Source organism: Mustela nigripes, chromosome 6 (assembly GCF_022355385.1).
Source record: "Mustela nigripes isolate SB6536 chromosome 6, MUSNIG.SB6536, whole genome shotgun sequence".
Classification (NCBI taxonomy): Eukaryota; Metazoa; Chordata; class Mammalia; order Carnivora; family Mustelidae; genus Mustela; species Mustela nigripes.
In genome coordinates, this window is record NC_081562.1 from 100260018 (window position 1) to 100280291 (window position 20274).

Below are 20274 nucleotides of genomic sequence, written 5' to 3' on the forward strand. Positions count from 1 at the left end.
AAGAACTAATTACCCTCAATTATGTCATCATTTTTCATTATTAATCAATTTGTGGTGAAGAATAAGTTTGGGTTTTTTTAATTTCCATTCCCTTGGAAAAAAATAGAAGGGAGAGCCTTTGGGTGCATCCTCACCAGAATTTTCAGCTGTAACATCTTGGCACAGAGTTTAACTCAAAAAAGACATTGTTGTTTGACTGACAAACTGATCAAAACCATGAGGAAAGCAGATGAGAGCATGTTCAATTTCTTTTTTTTTTCTCATTTTACTAAGTTGTAATACTGTGTTATACAAAAAATATTATATTATACAAATTTATTAAAAGAAAATTAATTTTCAAGAGACTTCAAAATAACTTATACCTCAAAATTTTACACTTAAAGATCTTTTTTTAATATACATTTTTTTTGTCAACATATAATGTATTATTTGGTTCAGGGGGACAGGTCTGTGAATCATCAGTGTTATACAATTCACAGGACTCCCCATAGCACATACCCTCCCCACTATCCATTACCCACCAGCCCATTTCCCCCCACCCTCCTCCCATCCAGCAACCCTCAGTTTGTTTCCTGAGATTAAGAGTCTCTTATGGTTTGTGTCCCTCTCTGGTTTTGTCTTGTTTCATTTTTCCCTCCCTTTCCCTATGATCCTCTGTCTTGTTTCTCAAATTCCTCATATCAGGGAGATCATATGATAATTGTCTTTCTCTGGTTGACTTATTTCACTCAGCATAATACCCTCTAGTTCCATCCACGTCGCTGCAAATTGCAAGATTTCGGGGGTTTTCAATGGCTGCATAGTTATGCTTAAAGATCTTAAACAGCCCATTCTGTATGTGGACTTCTGAATGAGACTCAGGTTTTTCTCATGAACTTCAAAAGCAAACTATGGCACTTGTGTTGGTGGTGTCCATGCTGATCCACAATAAATCTCAGCTGGAAGAGGGGAGGAAATCTGAACTCCCTGTTTTCATGACAATGCAGTACGAGCGGCTAGATGCCTGAACTGCCACGACACAACAGCCTTTCATCACCCTTCTCTGTGGCTCAGGTCTTGATGTGGAATAAGACAAGTCAGCCAGAACTGGGGTATAGCCATGATTTATTAGAAGGAGATAGTAGACACTGAGTATGATAAAGTAAATGGAACTTCAAACAGATAAAAGGGAAACAAAAAATCAAGGGTATGCCCAACCATAAATTTCAGAGTCAGAACTGTAACACCAGATAACCATCAGGAAAGGAGAGTCCTTACGGTACAGTTTAAGATAGGAGCACCCTTCTCATGTTGTTAATCCATAGTTGGTACTCAGGAGAGAAGACCCCACAGATTCAACCACACCAAATGACCGACACAGTGTAATGACCAAACACTACTTACAGGTAGGTACCCCAATAATCAAGGTCTATTTAAATCATACTCCCAAGTCTTCATTCATTCACGGTGAAATAATGGGAATATTAAAAAGAACGGACACCAACAGATTGGTCATAGCCCTTGGAGGGCCATGTAGCACATCTATGCATTAGTCCATTCTGGGGGTACTATTTTCCTGTATTGTCTTCGTTATCCAGTCAAGGTAGTTCTGCACTCGGGTATAGATTCCATACGTTCCACACTGGGGGCCCCAGGACACCAGACCAGCTACGTAGAATTTGAGGGTCTCTTCATTGGGAACCCGTACAGCAAAGGCTCCGCCACTGTCCCCTTCACAACTATCAACACCCTTCTCCCCTCCAGCACAGATCATGTTATTCGTGAACACATAGGAATTTATATCCACTTTGACATTTTTACCTTTCACCTCACGGCACTTTTCTAAGGGAGCGATGGGTAACATTGCCCCTCGGAGCAGGATCACATGATCTCTTCCCTTTGTTCGGCCCCACCCTGAGATCAGTCCCAGGTCTCCCACTGAGGGGTTGTATTCTGAAGAGGTGCCTGGCAGGCAGATGGGGGAGACAGTGGGTCCCATTTTCACTGGCTCTCTAAGCTGCACAAGAGCAATGTCATTATCGAAGTTCTTCCGCGTTTCGGGGGCATCCAGGAATACCCAATCCGGATGAATGATCACACGCTCAGCTGTGAGCATCTGGGCTTTTCTCAGTTCTGAGGTGACCACTGAGGTGGACCCAACGTACATGACCGGGTCACGGTTCCCCTCCACAACGTGGGCAGCTGTCAGCACCCAGTACTCATCGATAAGAGCCCCCCCAGCCCATGGGTTCTCAAAGAAGACTTGCCAGGGGAAGTTTTGAATCTCTGCGATGATTCCTCCAAATATCCTCTGTGTTCCTTTGAAGGGCTTACTGGGAACACCACAGACTAGGAAGGAAGAAGAACAAGGCGGAGAGAGAGCAAGAAATAAATTGTTGGCCTCAACAACCTCAACTCAAAAACCTGCCAGGCTTCTGAATTCTCCAGGGCCATACAGCCAACCTTGTATTCAGTCAGCTATCTCAGTATTGGATTCATCCCGAATGTAATCACCAAACAATTCACTTTTCCAAAGCCACAGGCAGGCCTGTGGGAGAGACGTGTTTAACTGAAACAGCATTTGACTTCCTGAGTCCAGATGAGCTAGGGCCTCAACACTATGAACGGCCGGCCCCTCTAGAGGCACACTTCATCCTAGCTTCGGCCCATGGGGACAGGGGCCCAGCTGGAAACAGTGCTGGGAAACTCTTTGCTTGCACTGATGATGGAGGAGGCAAGCATGCCACCGTCTTCTGATGCCCAGATGCAGAGTTTATCGCCTTCTTTGCTGAAGTCCTAACTGCAGCTGAGTGCCTCCCAGTGATCCAAAGAAAGGAGGACAGAGAGAGGGTTCTCTTCTCTCCTCTTTCATCTCATGGCCCCACTGATTCCAGGTTTCACCACCTTGCCATCACCAAATACCACTAAAACTGAATTTTATTCCAGAGGAAGTCAGCTTACCTAAAATCTCTCTGTAGTCAGCCTGGATAGACTCTGAAGTCAGCATAAAAGCCTTTGGACCCAGACAGACCTGGGTTCAAAGCCCATTTCTGCCTCCTGCTCACCTTGTGACCTTGTACTCAGTTCACTCCTCTGTGAAATGGGGCTACTCATTTCTCAAAGGGTTGTTGCAAGGACTGGAATGAGATAATAAATGCAACTAACTAGCTCAGCCCCTGGGTCTCAAGAACACTGTGGTTACTACCAGAATCATTATTAATATTCCAGCTTTGCCTGAAAACCTTCTATCCAATTCTGATCTGTCTGCAATTCCTTGTTTCTTTCATTGCTCCATATCTGGGTGCCAGATAGACACGCACATAATAACTGGGCAAGTCGGGCGCCTGGGTGGCTCATTGGGTTAAGCCTCTGCCTTCAGCTCAGGTCATGATCCCGGGGTCCTGGGATAAAGCCCTGCATCAGGCTCTCGGGCAGCCTGCTTCCCCACCCCCTCTCTGCCTGCCTCTCTGCCTACTTATGATCTCTCTCCCTCTCTGTCAAATAAATAAATGAAGTATTTTTTAAAAATAATAAATAACTGGGCGAGTCAGCTGGTCTCATTTCTGTGTGTGGATTCCTCACTCTCAATTTTTAGGTCCTGTTCTTAGGGATTACCAAACCTAACCGGCGCCGAATCTCATACCTTCACTGGCTAATTTCCTATTTCCCGTCAGTTGGCCTGACTCATTGCGATAGAGGAATTCCCCAGCTCCTGGCAGGCCCACTACCCAGTGATGCCTCCACCTCACTGAGCTAGATAGACTCTGTTAGGTCCAGGTTGTTGAGTGCCTTCCCAAGAAGACTGCAGCGACTTTCAGAGAGTGACCCCACACACCGGCCCCTGTACCCACACTCCCTCCCTGAGACAGCCCTGATTACCTGGAACACATTTCGGCAGCTCAGCGCCCAGCAATTTGTTGACCCAGCTCCCGTTGCCAGCGCAGTGATACTCTCCTGGAAAAGCGCAAGAGACACAGGACACACAGTCACCACCACATCTCCTCTTTTCCATTCCCCCTTCCATGCAGAGCCCCAGCTCCTCTGGGATGTGAGGAAGGGACCCAATCAAATCAGCTAGAAGAGAATCTTAAGAACACCCTCTGCCCCACCCCTCTGGCCTTCATCCTGCCAAGGGAGGGGAAGGAACAGTCCCCAAATCAGAAGAGGGAAAATCAGTGAAAAATTAGAAAAATACTTCAAGTGGGAAAATGAATTAAATCAAAAGGGAGGCACCTGGGTGGTGCAATTGGTTAAGCGTCTGACTCTTTGGTTTTCAGCTCAGGTTATGATCTCAGGGTCATGAGATCAAGCCCCACGACAGGCTCTATGCTCAGCTTGACTCTTGCTCAGCTTCTCTCCCTCTGCCCCTCCCACTCATGCTCTTTCTCTCTGTCTAAAATAAATAAGTAAATCTTTAAAAAATAATAATAAATTACAAGCAATGAGGTGGTACATATCTTGTCTCATCCGGGCCTTCACCTAATCCTACCAAGGCCTCTCCCTCAAGAAGGCCAGTCCCACAGTATGGTAACTTAACAATGGAAGCATTTTTCCTGTAAGTTCTACATTAAATAATTGGTGAAAAGATGGGTAACCACATGAAAATGGCTATTGGAGGAGGAATTCCCACCACAGTTGGGAAGCTGAGCTCAGTGACCTCTGTGGATTCCCTACGGAAGATCCTATATCCATCCCCATAGGCAAACTGTATCTTTAGACTAAGCCAAGAGGATAAACAAAGTCCATCCCATCGCCTCCATTTCCCTCCAAACTCTCTTCCAACCCAGAAAGATTGTTCTGTTTCCTCTCCAGCACTCTTATTCTTTCTCCCCTTTTCTCTAATCAAAGAAACCTACCACTTTCTTCATCTTCTAGGTAGTAATATGGCTCCTCACAAGTGTAATGAATGACAGAGCCAAATAAAGTATGTTCTGGATCTTCGACTTTACCATTCCGAATGGGTTCAGGAGAGCCACAGTCCACGGCTAGAAGAAGAAGGCAGGCAAGTGATGGTCAGGACAGCCACTTCTTTCTCGGAAGAGTCACTGAGCCAGCTCCATCCTCCCAGCTTCATCCCTCACTCCTTCCCACGCCCCACATCTGCAAGCCCACCTGCGAGGAATCTCCCCAGACCACTGAGTCCTGCCAGTTCAGATAGCCCCTTGAAAACGACAAGGGGGAACCTGCTTTTCGGCGGTTGGTGGAGGCCTCTGAAGAGGCCAGGAATGGACTTCTATGGCACTACTAACTCTATCAATCCCCCAGCCTCTTCCTTTGAAAGAAACCTCTAGTCTAGCCAGTCTGGGACCAGATCTGGGCTGGCACTTCATGGATGGCTTCCCTTTAAAAAAAAAAAAAAGTCCATGGGATGCCTGGGTGGCTCAATCGGTTAAGCGATTCGGTTCAGTTCATGATCCCAGTGTCCTGGGATCTAGCCCTGCACTGGGCTTCCCGCTCAATGGGGGGGGTCTGCTTCTCCTTCTTCTGGTTCCCCTGCTTGTGATCTCTCTCTCTGTGTCAAATAAATAAATAAAATCTTCAAAAAAAAAAAATCCAACCCACTCTCTCAGAAGCCTAAGAGGAAAACATGAATTTGAATCTTAATGAACTGATCTTTTAATTCCCGCCAAAGGGGGTGGAAAAAGAGTCCCATTAAAAAAAAAAAAATACATACGTTGACACTTCAGTTTGGAATTACTCCACTTTCCATTACTTTGACAAGTAGAATAGAAAGATGTCGAGCCAACACTTCCCTGGAGAATAATACACATCACCATTAATTTATAAGGAGAGACATGGGAAATCAAATCAGAAATGAAATTGATCTCTGGCCTTGGATCAATGAGGAGTCCTGACCACAAGAAGCTTGGGGACATCTTAGCAGAATTACCCAAAGCACCCAGGAGTTGAGGCTAAAAGACAACTCTGCCCCACATATCAGAGCCCCTTCCCTAGGAAGACTAAGACAGAAGGAGAGTGTCAATCTGGCCATGACTCACAAGGAAGGACTAAAGATCCTGAGGGATTCTGTTTACAGAAAAGGTGTTAAATTGCTCAAACAAAGACATTCAGTAAACCATTAGACAATTCCAGTATGCTCATCCTGATGTAGGGATCAGGGAGAAGACCCTAATGGTACTTTACCTGTACAACTTCAAATCCTTCCGGACAGGTTATCTTTACCACATCTTTGAACACATATTTGGGTTTCTCAGGCTCCCAGACAGAATTGGCAGTAACTTCTTTGGGACAAGGGATTGCTTGGAAAGGACAGGGGGAAAAAAAATTACCAAAGAGTTGGAGAATCTCAATTCTATTTATATCATCCTCATACTTTCTGAAATCATTCAATAGTCTTTAATCCTGGTGCCTAACATCCCAAAAGAGATGTCTAAAATAATATGGCATGACATCCTCCAGGAAGAGTCACTGAGCCACTTCCATCCTCCCAGCCATGTTAGTGGGAGGCTAGTTGAGGCTTCAGTTACAGCTTTTTGAGATGTTACCATCCTGAGATGTAATTCATCCATCTAGCCACCAATTCATCAACTAGCCACCCCAAGTTGTCTGCACCTGCAAGCCAGTTGAAGGATTCCTAGAGTTTGGGGCATTTTTACAACTACTGACAGGTTTAGATCTTGCAGAAGAAGTTAAGTCTCTCAGGATACCTAGCCATATAACAAACTACCTGTTTGGATTTTTACATCATCCGAGGACTTTGACAGCACCAGAGAGCCAATTCTAGGTTACTCACGATCTCCACGGTAGCGCAGTTTCCAGCCCTTTTTTTGCCCTGTTTCATCAGTTTGGAAGATGACATTAAGAGTGTTACTCTTGGTTTCAATATTTAGTGGCTCAGGGAATCCATTACCACAGTAGGGACCAAATTGCTTGTCTCTTGCAACAAACTAAGAAGAAACAAAATGATGAAATCAGGAGAGAGAAAGGACTAAAAGAAAGAGGTATGATGGAGGGGATAAAAGTAAAGGAGGTAATAAAAGAAGCATCAAATAAGAAGGAGGGGAAGAAAAGAGAGGACAGAAAGAAAGAGAATTTGTCTTTGAGGAGAAATCTCTGCGTGAGATGGGAGGAAAACTAATCACTCATCACGTACAAGTAAACTGTCAGGGCAGTGGCCCTCTGAATCAGCTGGTTCCACATCAAAATCTTCCCTCCGCATAGTTACCACCACTTGGTATCCCTCCTCCAACAGGATCTGATATTCACACCTTGAGTTCTCTGGGTATGGATTGGGATAATTGGGACTTGCAATCTCCCCAATGAGTGTAGTGAACACATCCCCACTGCAATTGACTAAGAGAGAAAAAGAAAAAAAGACAACTCAAATACAGAGTCAAGCAAAGGAGATCCTGCCCCATTCTATGACTCTTCTCATGAACTGACCATCCCAGACTGGAGCCCACATGCCACAATTACACCCAAGACAAATCAATAGAGATACCCAATGCCTATGGGGCTTCCATCACATTGCTCGTGTTAGAGCCCCTCAGGCTTATGAACAGTCCCAGGCAGACTCTCCACAGTCATCCATCTCTCCTCTCCAATCATTTAACTTGGCCCTGTGGGCTTGTCTTCCTCCACTCTTGTGGCTCCTCCCCAGCTTATGGGTAACTAAAGATAGGTGCCAAAGCAAGGCTGAGGCTAGTCAAAATTGGAAGGATCAGCAAAGCTGTAACTGAAGCCTCAAGCCATTCCAGATCCCACAGACATGCACTCCACTTGATGCCAAGGTCACCTCCGCAATTCTTCATATCATCATGGAGGAAGTATTCTGGGGGGCAGGAGCAGAAGTAACCACCAATGAAGTTGTTGCAGAAGTGGCTACAAGGGGCATCTGCGAAGTCTGTGCACTCATTTATATCTAGAAAAAGTAGAGAAAGATTGAGGTCAGGAACTAAGACCTAGAAGTAAGAATGAGTTTCAACCCAAAACTACAAGGGTAAGAAGAAGTAGGAAAGGCCTGTCGCTAACATGAATGGATGAATCACATCTCAGGATGGTATTATATGCTACGTTACACTTCTGAAATACAATTGTGGAGCTGTGTCCCACTATCACATGGCTATAAGGGAACTCTCAATGGGAGAGGCCCTTGGCCTTTCTCACAAATGGAGCATTCCAGCTCCAGAGACAACACTCCAAAGGCTGAACGTGATGAGATGCCTTCTGAGGGGAAGAGCAATCAGTACATTCACCACTCTGGAGGATTTGGGCATTTCTGCCAAATCTAAACAATAGTTAGGCCTTATGAGATGATTAACTTTACTTTATTTTTTTTTTAAGATTTTGTTTATTCATTTGACAGAGAGAGATCACAAGTAGGCAGAGAGAGAGAGAGGGGAGGAAGCAGGTTCCCTTCCGAGCAGAGAGCCCGATGTGGGACTCAATCCCAGGACCCTGAGATCATGACCCGAGCTGAAGGCAGAGGCTTAACCCACTGAGCCACCCAGGCGCCCCTCTAACTTCACTTTAACCTGGAGTTAGGGGTAGAAGCACACCAAATTTGAAGGTTTGTTTGCCATTGGGTGGGTTTGAATATGATGCATCCCCCGTGTGATTCTTGGCAAGTTACTTAACCTCCCTGGTCCTCACTTTCCTTTTCTTTAAGTGGAGATCATTACACTTACTTTGAAGGACTGAGGTGAAGATTAAATGAATATAGGTAAAATTCCTAAAACAGTGCCCAATGTATAGTGGTTCTCCATAAATTACTATTTATTACCTATTTTTACCATTATCATCATCACCACTGAGATATAATCTTGTGTTGAAATTTCACAAAGGCAATTCATAGAAAGACCCAAGTCCAGTCAACACTTCATAAGAATTACAGTCATGACCAGAATCTTTATTCACGGAATCACTCAGTGTTCATTCTGCTTCTAATCTTTTGGCTGGATCACTAAGGCACATAGAGAAGGCTGAGCCTTACCTACAGCAACATAGTAGGCAGCAAACCCAGTGAAACGCTCTTCATTGGAGAAGTCTGACTTAAAGACCACCTGGAGTTTGTTGTAGGGGACTTGGAACTCTTCCACAATTGGGGAGCTGGGATTCTTGCTCGTCCTCTGCCCACAGAGTTTCCCTTCTTCAAAGTCTCCTGACATTATCTAAGAGAAGAGTCAAAAGGAAGCTAAGAAAGGGTAATATTTCAGCAAGAAGGTCAGAGAAGGGGACAGAGAAAATGGAACATTTCACCGCCACCACCCCAGCCCTGTCCTTTATGTGCTTATCATAATATACCTGCACTGAGTCATATGCGCAGTTCTCTGACAGCTCTATGTCCAGATGGGTGAAGTAGAGATGGATCCCATACCCTTCGGGAACTTCTATATCCCAAGATTTCTCTATCTCATTAGGGTACGCCTGAGGATAGTTAGGGGACAGGATCTCCCCATACATAGTAGGCTCAGCATAAACTGATGCCAAAAGGGAAAATACGAAAAAGGACCTGGAAAAAAAAAAATACATGTGGAGAGAGGGGTGACCCAGGTACTACTGGCAGACTAGTGCGGTGCCCTAGCATTTGTCATGGGTATAAGGGGGGTGGGGGGAGGGAGGGAACTAGGTAGAAGGGAGGATGGCAGCAGCACATGGGAGAATCTTAGGCTGAGGTAAAGCAAAACGGCCTAGGTCAAACCAAAATCTGGGCTTCAGATATGAGCTGTTTGCTTGAAAAGATAAAGGGAGTAGAGACCATAGACATCTCTGTAGACTCGTGATCACTTACCACATCTCTGGAAATTTGTTCATCCCTGGTGAACAGCACGCCTCTAGGTCCTGGCTCTCTGCGCCAATGGACTTTGGAGCACAGGGGCGGTAGGGCTAGCTGTATTTGTCAAACAAACACAGGCACTTGCTTTCGTGGTGGGGGTCACCTGGGGTTCAGTGTTACCTTGTAACAGTAACACACAAGTTAAACAAAGCCACACACCGATCACCACATGATGCCTGTCCTCTCACACCCTCCCTGATTCTACCTCAATTCATTTTCTAGACTAAAACTCAATCTTTTCCTTCTCCTATTGCTTCTCTGGATCTTCTCCCAGTTTTTCTCCCTCAAAAATGAGCGCATTCTCCCAATTTTTTCCTTGTCCTCCCTCACCCTCACCAGTGACCCTGTCCCCTCTCTACCAGTCTCTCTCCTGCCCTCACAAAATAGTATCGCCTTTTCCACTCAGGTTTCCAGGAGTCTTTCCCCATCATGACTATCCATCTAGCACCTTTGTCCCTCCTCTTTTGGCAAAGATCCCCTTCATCACTTCGCACCAGCTCTCTTTACTACATTTATGATGGTGCATTTCTGGGGGTGCTCCCAATGACTATAGATGGAGGGATGAGCTGCTTTTACTAGGGGAAGGCAGTGAGCCTGGGAGAAGTGGTCTGAGACAGGGCTGGGTGGGAAATGAGACAAAGGGCAGCTGAATGACAAGAAACACAAAAGGAAAGGAAAGGTATCCCCTCGATTTCCTACATTAATTTTCCAGGGTTTGGGGTATTTTCCTTTACTAAAAAAAGATGAGTTATCTTTCCACAGTTCGCAAAGAGTCTTGCCAAAAATGTTTCTAAGCCTGAAAACGATGGTAGGTAGTGGGGTAACCGTGACAGAAGGGAAGGGCAACCTAAGAGAAAGGGGTTGCCTATATTCTGCCCCCTTTCATTTTGTTCCTTCCAGCCCTCCATCTTTGCCCAAATCCTTCCCATGTGAAGTTCTCTGCCTTTCTTTTTCCTTCTATCAAAGTTCTGCTCTTCAATTTTTAAGGTTTTTACCTTCAGAAACGGGCGGGAACAAGTGGGTAGGTCCCTTCTCTCGTGCCAGTGGGCATGCTGGGCAATCCTGCCAGCTCCCAGGGAGAGCAGCACCGGGCCTGGACGCTCCCTCTGCAGGAACCACCGCCGGCCTCTTAGTCCCGGTTCTGTTCTATGATTCTCTATCCCAGTGTGCATGTCTGAAATTCCCTGATCTAAACAAAGAGGGGGCTGGGAGACCATGATAAGGGAAAGGGTAACTCAGCCTTGATCTTGGAGCTCCCTCTGCTTTTGAAACAAGAACTGCATACTTCGGTCGAACCCAAGGTCCCTCCATCCAGGGCTCCAGGGATGGAAAAGAGTGGGGAATTCCACCAATTACTCAATGTTCTTTTCTAGCCAAAGGGTGTGTTAGAGTTTTCAGGGAAGTCAGGTGATTTGTGGGAAAAGGAGGGGATTAGTACTGTGGGGGGGGGGGGAACCAAACCCAGAAAGTCCAACCCTCCAACAGTGTATGAATCATGACTTAAGGGAGAGTACTTATAAAAAATGCGGGTCATCTCTGCTCCTAAAGCACACTTAATGGTTGGATAATGACTGAGACCTAAACCCACATCTCCAAACATCTGAATTCTATCTACCAGTCAAGCCCTGGTTCAGATGCAATCCAGAATCCCTTACCCATAACCCTTGGGTCCAAATGGGTTTCAAAATCCAGAATTTTACAGATTTTAAAAAGACAGAGCAATAGGTGGCCCCAATATTTGGTAATGCCTTCTCCCCTCCCTCCCCTCAAGAGGCTGGAATAATGCTCCATTATCAAACATTAATATTTCTGCAGCTAGGGCACCTGGGTGGCTCAGTCATTAAACCTCTGACTTCGGCTCGGGTCATGGTCCCAGGGTCCTAGGATCGAGCCCCGCATCGGGTTCCCTGCTCAGCAGGGAGCCCGTTTCTCCCTCTCCCACTCCCCCTGCTTGTGTTCCCCCTCTCGCCATCTGTCAAATAAATAAATAAATTTAAAATTAAAAGTATGTCTGCAGCTACACATATTGATCTTCATGGTAAGTAGAATAATTAAAATTATAATTTGGTTATAATTATATATTATATTTATGTATCCCTTATAAATTACTTCACAACAGTTTGGATCAGTTTTTGCTGACAAATGAGTTTTGGTGCCACACTTGGGAGGAAAAAAAAGCCTTTTGGAATTCAGACTTGTAAAGGGACCAAGGGATGGGAGGCTGCACAATTCCCCCACAAAGTCTTACCTGATCTCTTGGATCACCTTAGGGCCCTTATTACTTTACTTCCTACTCCTATCTAACAACCGCATTCCAAGGACTCTACACCTTATCAATGGAAGAGGATCTCTTAGTTTACACACCACTAGGAATAAGGAGCTGCCAATTAAACTATGATATACCATTGATTATAAGATGCCTCCTGATTTGGGGAGCATTAAAATGTCGGGAGGGAAGGGCGCCTGGGTGGTTCAGTGGGTTAGGGGTCAGCCTTTGTTCAGGGCATGATCCTGGGGTCCTAGATCCAGCCCCTGAGTTGGGCTCCCTCTGAGCCTTCCCCCGATCTCTCTCTCTCTCTCTCTCTCTCTCTCTCTCTCTCTTTCAAATAAATAAATAGACTCTTTTTTTAAAAAAGAGTGGGGAAGCCAGATGCCTTGCAATTATTTGCTGGTTGACTCACCAGCACTGGGCCTGGAATCAGAGGACTGGGTCCTTAACCTAACTTTTTAGCTTCTTCCAGTATAAAATAGAGATAACATCCGTTCTGCCTGCCTTACATGGCTGTCAGGAAAATAACAAGAGTGCAAGAGTTTTGCAAACTATGGTGCCAAATAAATGTGCACATTAGAAGGAAGAGAATTATGAGTCTGTAAGGTCTCCGAAGGGTCTGATTCATCTGTCTTCACCACATCCCAGGACCCTGGGATCATGACCTGAGCTGAAGCCAGAAGTTTAACTGACTGAGCCATCCAGGTGCCCCAAGGCAGCCATATTCTGACCATTGTTCCTGCTGTGAAGCTTCCACGCTTGGTGCTCCAGTGCTCCCAGCATTTCTGTGAACCATCAATCCAGGATCCCGCTAATAAATTCCTCATCTGCTCAAATCTATCAGAGTTGGTCTCCATTGCCTGCAACTACGAACAATGGCTGATACAACACATTCAATGAGTACCTGAGAAATGACTGACCAAATGAATCAATGAGTTCTGACCATTTACCACTGCTTTGGGGAGTGTGACCTTGGAAAAGTTACTTAATCCCTCCAAGCTCCAGCTTTATCATGTGTAAAATGGGGATAATACTATCTTTCTCAGGGACACCTGGGTGGCTCAGTTGGTTGAGTGTCTGCCCTCAGTTCAGGTCATGATCCCAGGGTCCTGAGATCGAGTCCTGCATCAGGGTCCCTCCTCAGTGGGGAGCCTGCTTGTCCTCTGACCTGCTGCTCCCCCTACTTGCACTTTTTTCTCATTCTCTGACAAGTAAAAAAAAAAAAAAAAAAAAATATATATATATATATATATATGTATCACTTAAAATATATATGTACTTATCACTTCCCTCAGACACAGCTATCACTGTCAGTGAGTAACGAAAGGGTTAAGGTCTAGGCAGGGAGACACAGGAGGCCCCTGACTCCAGACTAGGCTCACAGAAATCCCAAATGTGGAGAAAGACTGACGTGTACAAAATCAGAGGTAAGAGAACCAACCAGCCCACCTGGTCCTGGACGTTAGGGAGGGTGGTTTTTTGGGGGAGGGGGGACGGTTACCAGCTTCCTTGTAATTGCAGAAAATGACCAGACCTCAGAGAAGTGAGCCATTAAGGATGTTGTCAGCAGTCCTTGCACAAGAATTTCAAGGCCACAGTCTTTCCAGTCAGCTCTCCATAAAAGACTCCAGCGACAGCCCACAGTGGCCACCCATTCAGGACCCCTCTCACTCTAGGGAGCTTTTCTCTTTCCTTTCTGCTCTCACCTTCACTTAACAAGCCGTCACTTCACTTCCCCCTTTTGTGTCCGTGAGATTCATTCTCTGACTCCATGAGACAAGAACCCTGCAATTATGTAACATCAGGATCTAAGGTAGCCATGACTAGATGAGAAACCTGACATCTAGATATATACATATATCAGCATGTATCTAGTGCTAAGTAAGCTCTTCATCAATAAACAACTGTTGGGTCCCCCAATAATGGGTCCGTGATTAAAGGAGCAAGACCGATACAAAGCAAAGGTCAAGCAAAGCTTTATTTCACGCCAAGCATCAAAAATCAAACTGACCATCAAGCAGACCAGTCGGGGCCATCCCTTACAGAGAGGACGATGCCTCTCTGTTTCACAGACTAACTTTTATAGAGCAAAGGCCATGTGGTTGGGCCTGGCCACACACAGGTGGCCAATGAAATTCTAACACACAGAGAAAGCTGCATAGTCATGCTAGGTCACCAATTGAATTACAATTTACCCTAGTAGAATGTGAACCAGCCTATCACATTGGTTAGAATTGGTGCCCAAAAGGTGCCCAAAGGGTGGGACCCATACTCCTTGGTAGCTAGGAGACAGTATGCGCCCCCACTGATTGAATACCTCCACCTGGCCTGACCCACCCTCGTATTTGGGCTTTGTTACCTGGTACTGGTTTCGGGAACTTGTTTTTCAGTAAGTTTCCCTGGGGCGGGGTGGGGGGGTGCTTGGTGCGGCAGTTCAACCGGGGTGGGGCCACTCTGGCTGAATAGGCCCTTACACAACAACGTCATCTCCAAGCACCATCAGAGCAGCAGCAACAGTGGTCTCCTCAAGAGCTTCCCAGCATGCCTCAGTACATAGCAGGGGGCAGGGAGTAGAGAACATCTTACCAAATTGTCCAAAGCTTGCTTCTCCTTTGCCTTCTGAATTCAACACTCACCGTAAAAGTCAGTGACTCCCTCCTACCCTCACATGTGTTTTGACTTCACCTCTTCAATTTTGCCGTCCAACGACAATATTTTATTTTTCTCTCTAAATCTCAAGAAGAGGCGCACCTGGGTGGCTCAGTCGGTTAAGTATCTGCCTTTGGCTCAGGTCATGATCCCAGTGTCCTGGGATTGAGTCCCACATCAGGCAACCAGCTCCGTGGGGAGCCTGCTTCTCCTTCTCCCACTCCCCCTGCTTGTGTTCCTTCTATCTCTCTCTCTCTCTGCCTCTCTCTCTCTGTCAAATAAATAAACAAATAATCTTTTAAATAAATAAATAAATCTCAAGAAGACAACAAATCACACATGAGATGCCATCTCTGGACCTGGCCACCTTCTCCCATTCAGCAAGAGCACAAGCCAAGACCTCTCACAGTGACAGACTTGAAACCGTTACATAATCTGCTCAGTATCATTGGGAGTCATAAAAATGGTGTTGCTCATTGTCACCCTCAGGGTCATCTGAACCCCAGCTGATGTGATAATGTGAATATTCAAACAAAAGTTAGTAATTTACATGTTAATATTAAATGTGTATAAACATGAAAAGGACTTTTTTTAAAAGATTTTATTTATTTTTATTTATTTATTTTAGAGAAAGAGAGAGAGCAAGGGAAGGAGTAGAGAGAGAGGGACAAGCAGACTCAGCACTCAGGCTCGATCCCACAACCCTGAGATGATCAATGACCTGGGCCAAAATCAAGAGTTGGACACTTAACCAACTGAACCACTCACCCACCCCAGATTTATTTTCTTTCTTTCTTTCTTTCTTTTTCTTTCTTTCTTTTTTTTTTAAGTAGGCTCCACACCCAGCATGGGCTCCAGTGTAGGGCTTGAACTCACAACCCTGGGATCAAGACCTGAGCTGAGATCAAGAGTAGAATGCTTAACCCACTGAGCCACCCAGGTGCCCTAAGGAAATTTTATTTTTTTTTATTAATATTTTTTATTATGTTGTGTTAGTCACCATACAGTACGTCATTAGTTTTTTATGTAGTGTTCCAAGATTCAATTGCTTACGCGTAACACCCATTCCTAAGGCTATTTTAGAAAATAATCACTAGTGTTACTCAGAATCATAAATATCGTATTCACAATGTCAGTTACCAACCTTCTTTCTGTTCCAAGTTTTACAGAAAGTGAGAAATCAAACAAAAGCAGCAAATGGAGCTCAAAATATTATCTTTAATGGCAATAAAAGCCAAGATAGAGTAAGTAGCCTAGTGTAAAAGACAAATGGTGGCTAATTAAACCCCAGAATTAGAATTACCCTTCTAGACACAGACAGTACTAGGCAGGGAAGGCTTTCTCAAGCAGAGAACATATGTTCCCTGTGGGCAGTTAACTCCCAAGAGGAAGAAGGGCCAAGGTAAGGGTGCCCCCCCCCCGCCATTTATTCTTCCCATCCTTACCAGTTAAATAAGTCACTCTTCCTCCCAGGGGCTAAGTGAGAGATGGAATGGAGTGGCCACAACAGTCCTATGGTGGAGCTCTGTCCATCAGGAAAATTCTGTCAGAGGTGGTACAAACATTTCCCCCCACCCCAACACTTCCACGCGTTTCCTCTTTAACCTGTTAGATTTGATAATTAAGCATATCATCAGCTAAGGATGTGGCAGTCTACCCAGGAGAAAAAAGAACAGGAATCTAATTAGGACTCCATTCACCCAGGGCCAACTGCTGTTCCTCTTTTGTGCCCTCCAGCACCCAGGCCCCAGAAGCCCCCAAAATGATTCTGAGCAATGCACTAACTTTAAATACATTCTGCACCCAAGATCAAAAATTCACCTCGTCCATTCCCATCTGCATTACATTCTTGTTAACCAAGATAATTCTCAGAGCTCAACAGTGAGATTAAATGACAGTATTAAGAAATGCCGACAATGCGGTGCCTGGGTGGCTCAGTGGGTTAAGCCTCTGCCTTTGGCTCAGGTCATGATCTCAAAGTCCTAGGATCGAGCCCCGCTCTCTGCTCAGCAGGGAGCCTGCTTCCTCCTCTCTCTCTCTGCCTGCCTCTCTGCATACTTGTGATCTCTGTCAAATAAATAAATACAGTCTTTAAAAAAAAATGCCAGCAATAGGCACTCCGGTCCTACAGCCACACACCCCACCCCCCAACCCCCGTGCGCAGTTCAGCTCTGGGCTGTGGCCCCTAGCTCTGTGCAGGCCTTCTCTGCGCGTCCTCTGGCCAGCGGGGAGCCCGGCAGCCTGGCCTCCCCGCGGGACAAGGTGCTGAGAATGTGGCCCTCTCTCTGAGGCACAACAGTCCGGGACTCCGCCCAAATGGACGAGCTGCAGCGGGGCCTCCGCCTCAGGGGACTGGTGGTGCTCAGCTTCCCGGCTTCCGGTGCAACCAGTTCATGCATGCATCAGGAGGAGACGCCAGGAACGAAGAAGAGAGATCCTGAATCCCCTTGAGTACGTCCCATCCGGCAGCGGGTTCAAGCCCACCTTGACGCTTTTTGAGAAGTAGAGGGAAACAGCTCACCGCGTCTTCGCCTTCGTGCGGGGACTCTGCCCGCCCCCAGTGATCACACCACTGAGCTCAGAACGGACCCCAAGTTCATCACCTGATCTCAGGTGTGCCCCAAGGACGGCACCTGGAACTAGAAGTTCCTGGTGGGCCCAGAGGGTGTGCCTGGGCGCAGGTACAGCCTCCTGATTTCTAACCAAGGACAGAGAGCCTGACATCGAGCCCCAGTCGTGCTTAGGGCACCGTACCTATCCCCGCTGCTTGGCAGTCACAGCGTTACCCTCTGGCGAGTTCAACCGCGAGGGTGTAAAATCTGCATGAGATAGGTCCTGCAAGATTTCGGATACTGTGCTAGCTCCCAGGCCAACCTTTCCCGAGTCCAGTTTTGAAAAGTCCAAAGAGTTCATGAGGTGCAAGAATATCACACCACCAGCCCCACAACCACAAAATGTGGTTTTTTTAAACAGCCAACCCCAGACCCCAAAGCAAACATCCCAGGAAAAATTAAAATTATATTTCCAAACCCATACTTAATGTTGCCAAAGACTGACGAATAAATTCATGTGTATCTGAGGGAAGGAGAAAATCTTTTTTGACCTCACCTTAATGCCCTTAGGTTTATGCTAACCATTCAGAATCCATAGCTGGTGAACTTAAGCACAAGTGGAAGAAATCATTTAGAAAAAGGTTAATTTGGACATTCTGTACTTACCACATATGGGTCTTCCTGAATGGAACATTTCATTTCCAGTTTCCCCCTTGGTTCCAAACTTCTGGTGCCCAATGTTGCATTGATAGGTGAGCTCTGCCTACAGTCCAGACTCCACGATGTAGAGGACAGATGGTTTCCCTTTTGCCCCTTTTATGGAATCTCTAAAGACCTCATCCCCGTGTTTGTTTCAGCTAGAGAAAGGACCTCCAGTAGATTCTTGAAACTGCAGTTCCTACTGAAGTTTTCAGAAGCCTGTGCCCTTAGTTTAAGGACCAGTACCTCTGCCAAAGGCCCTGATGCCAGTTTTTCTTCCCCTTTTTAATTTCACTAACAGATTACAGTGACTTCATGAATTAGGGCACAGGCAATGCCACCAAGCCTACCTGCAATATGTGTATGACCTTGAAACCCACGCAGCAAATTTTTGAGACTCTGCCACTCCCCAGCCTGTGAACAAGCTGTTTGAACTCCAGATCAGTCAGCCTTAACAATTTCCTCCTTGGTCCTGATTGAGGAATGCCATTGGCCAAATTAACACTGCCTCCCTTAGCCAAGCACTCAACTCTGAAAGCTACAATCTCCCTAGGGCTCTGTAGCACAGGTAGATTTCAGCTTTCTTAGAGGAGGATTCCTATAAGGAAACATCAGGCGTCAGGAAGAGAATTCCATCACTACAACACACAGGGTATCAGCATTATTGTCAAAAACTCTTGGGGTGCCTGCGTGGCTAAGTGGGTTAAAGCCTCTGCTTTTGGCTCAGGTCATGATCCCAGGATCCTCGGATCGAGCCCTGGGATCAAGCCCCATATCGGGCTCTCTGCTCCGCAGGGAGCCTGTTTCCTCCTATCTTTGCCTGCCTCTCTGCCTACTTGTGATCTCTGTCTGTCCAGTAAATTAAAAAGAAAAAAAAATTTTAAACTCTAATATAAACAATGCTTGGCAAAACACCAATTCACTTATTGTTCAGTAGACCAAACAGTGAAAAGTCCCGACATAGAAAAACCCTAAGAAGAAGGGCCTTCTTAGGGTTTAGTTCTCTTAGGCTTAGTTCTCTTTTAAAAGAGCCCCAGGGGTGGGGAGAAACCCCAGATGGCTCCCAGGCCTATGTGAGAACACCAAAAATTCTGTAACACCAAAGAAGTCCCCCATCCAACCATGCTGGCACCCTGGTCTTGGACTTCCAGCATCCCAAACTGTGAGAAGTAAATTTCTGTTGTTCGTAAGCCACCCAGTCTGTGGCATTTTGGTACAGCAGTCCAAATGGACAAAGACAAAAATAAAGTAAAGCCAATTGGGGGGGGGGTCCCTCTATGCCACCTAAACTGACACATTAAAGGTACACATACTTATGACTTTATAAAGCACAATGTGCTATATTCGTTCTGTCAACATAAATTGATCCAAAAGAACTCTAATATGAGAAGAAAGAAGAGAGTTTTATTGGAGCCCAAATTAGGACAGCTGCCTGGAAAACAGTCTTCACAGGGGAGAAAGTACTCCAGGGAGTGAACGGTTTTCACAGGATTATATATATATATTTTTTACATAAAGAGCCATAAATCAATATGTCAGAGGTACCATCTCTCAAAAAAGTTATAGATTGCTATGTAGGCATAGAATATAGGAATAAGCATTGATAGACATCGTTAAGGACAGGAGGCTTTCCTTCAGGCTGCTCATTTGTAAAGCAGACGCTTGGCAGGCCTTAAATCAGGCTTTTGGTTTAAACAAAATTTATGTAGTCATGTTGACTTAGAAAGAAATAAAAAAATGGCCTCCCTTACATCAGGGCCTTTAGACAGTTTTTTTCTCATTGCTTCCCTGTAGCGCCCCTCCCACTTTGATCAATAATCTTCTGGCAGAAAGCATTGATGATCATTGTTTTGTCCCTTAATGTCAGGGTGATTCCTTATCTGCCATGGGTCCATCATGTCCCTCGATGCTAGGCCTGATTGAGGGGGCCTAGGAGTCTATGTGGGGGTAGGGACAGGGTTAACAATATGGCTTTTAATAGGAATTATTGCAGTTGATTTTTTTTTCAATGAGATCTAACTGTCATGCAAACATTGTACATGTGCTTTGTGGTGAGTTCTTCCCTTTGCCTTTTTGTAACATTCATAACATAGCTACAGAAATAGTAATAAAAATCCAATTAATAATATTTGAAGCAACCAATAGGGAATAGGTACAGGATTAGAAAGGCAAAAGATGAATTAAAAAAAATCCCTTCCAGGAATTTCGATAATTTTTTAAAAATATTTTGTTTATTTATTTGACAGGGATCACAAGTAGGCAGATATGCAGGCAGAGCGAGAGGAGGAAGTAGGCTCCCCGCAGAGCAGAGAGCCCAAAGTGGGCCTCCA

The 20274-nt window shown here is 45.4% G+C and overlaps 1 protein-coding gene, 1 long non-coding RNA gene and 1 pseudogene across 3 annotated transcripts; 1 reads left to right on the top strand and 2 right to left on the bottom strand.

Annotated features, from left to right (window-relative positions):
* Positions 1–1087: 1087 nt before the first annotated feature.
* C1S (complement C1s) lies at positions 1088–10944 on the bottom strand. Of its 2 annotated transcripts, none has more exons than XM_059403657.1 (12): positions 10771–10944; positions 9731–9829; positions 9244–9451; positions 8933–9110; positions 7736–7861; positions 7094–7293; positions 6734–6887; positions 6124–6239; positions 5654–5732; positions 4836–4964; positions 3859–3933; positions 1088–2328 (listed from the first exon to the last, which is right to left on the bottom strand). In XM_059403657.1, the coding sequence occupies exons 2-12, from the start codon at positions 9751–9753 to the stop codon at positions 1529–1531; spliced, it is 2088 nt and encodes a 695-aa protein (XP_059259640.1). In that variant the 5' UTR covers positions 9754–9829; positions 10771–10944; the 3' UTR covers positions 1088–1528. The 2 variants fall into 2 exon arrangements, with proteins under 2 accessions (XP_059259640.1, XP_059259639.1); XM_059403656.1 differs by having other exon boundaries at positions 9731–9895.
* A 3060-nt stretch (positions 10945–14004) lies between these two features.
* LOC132019898 (uncharacterized) lies at positions 14005–18389 on the bottom strand. Its single transcript, XR_009404872.1, has 3 exons — positions 17912–18389; positions 16139–16218; positions 14005–14589 (listed from the first exon to the last, which is right to left on the bottom strand). It is a non-coding gene; the product is annotated as an uncharacterized LOC132019898 (long non-coding RNA).
* Positions 16610–17614, top strand: LOC132020182 (glutathione peroxidase 1-like; annotated as a pseudogene).
* Positions 18390–20274: the final 1885 nt, after the last annotated feature.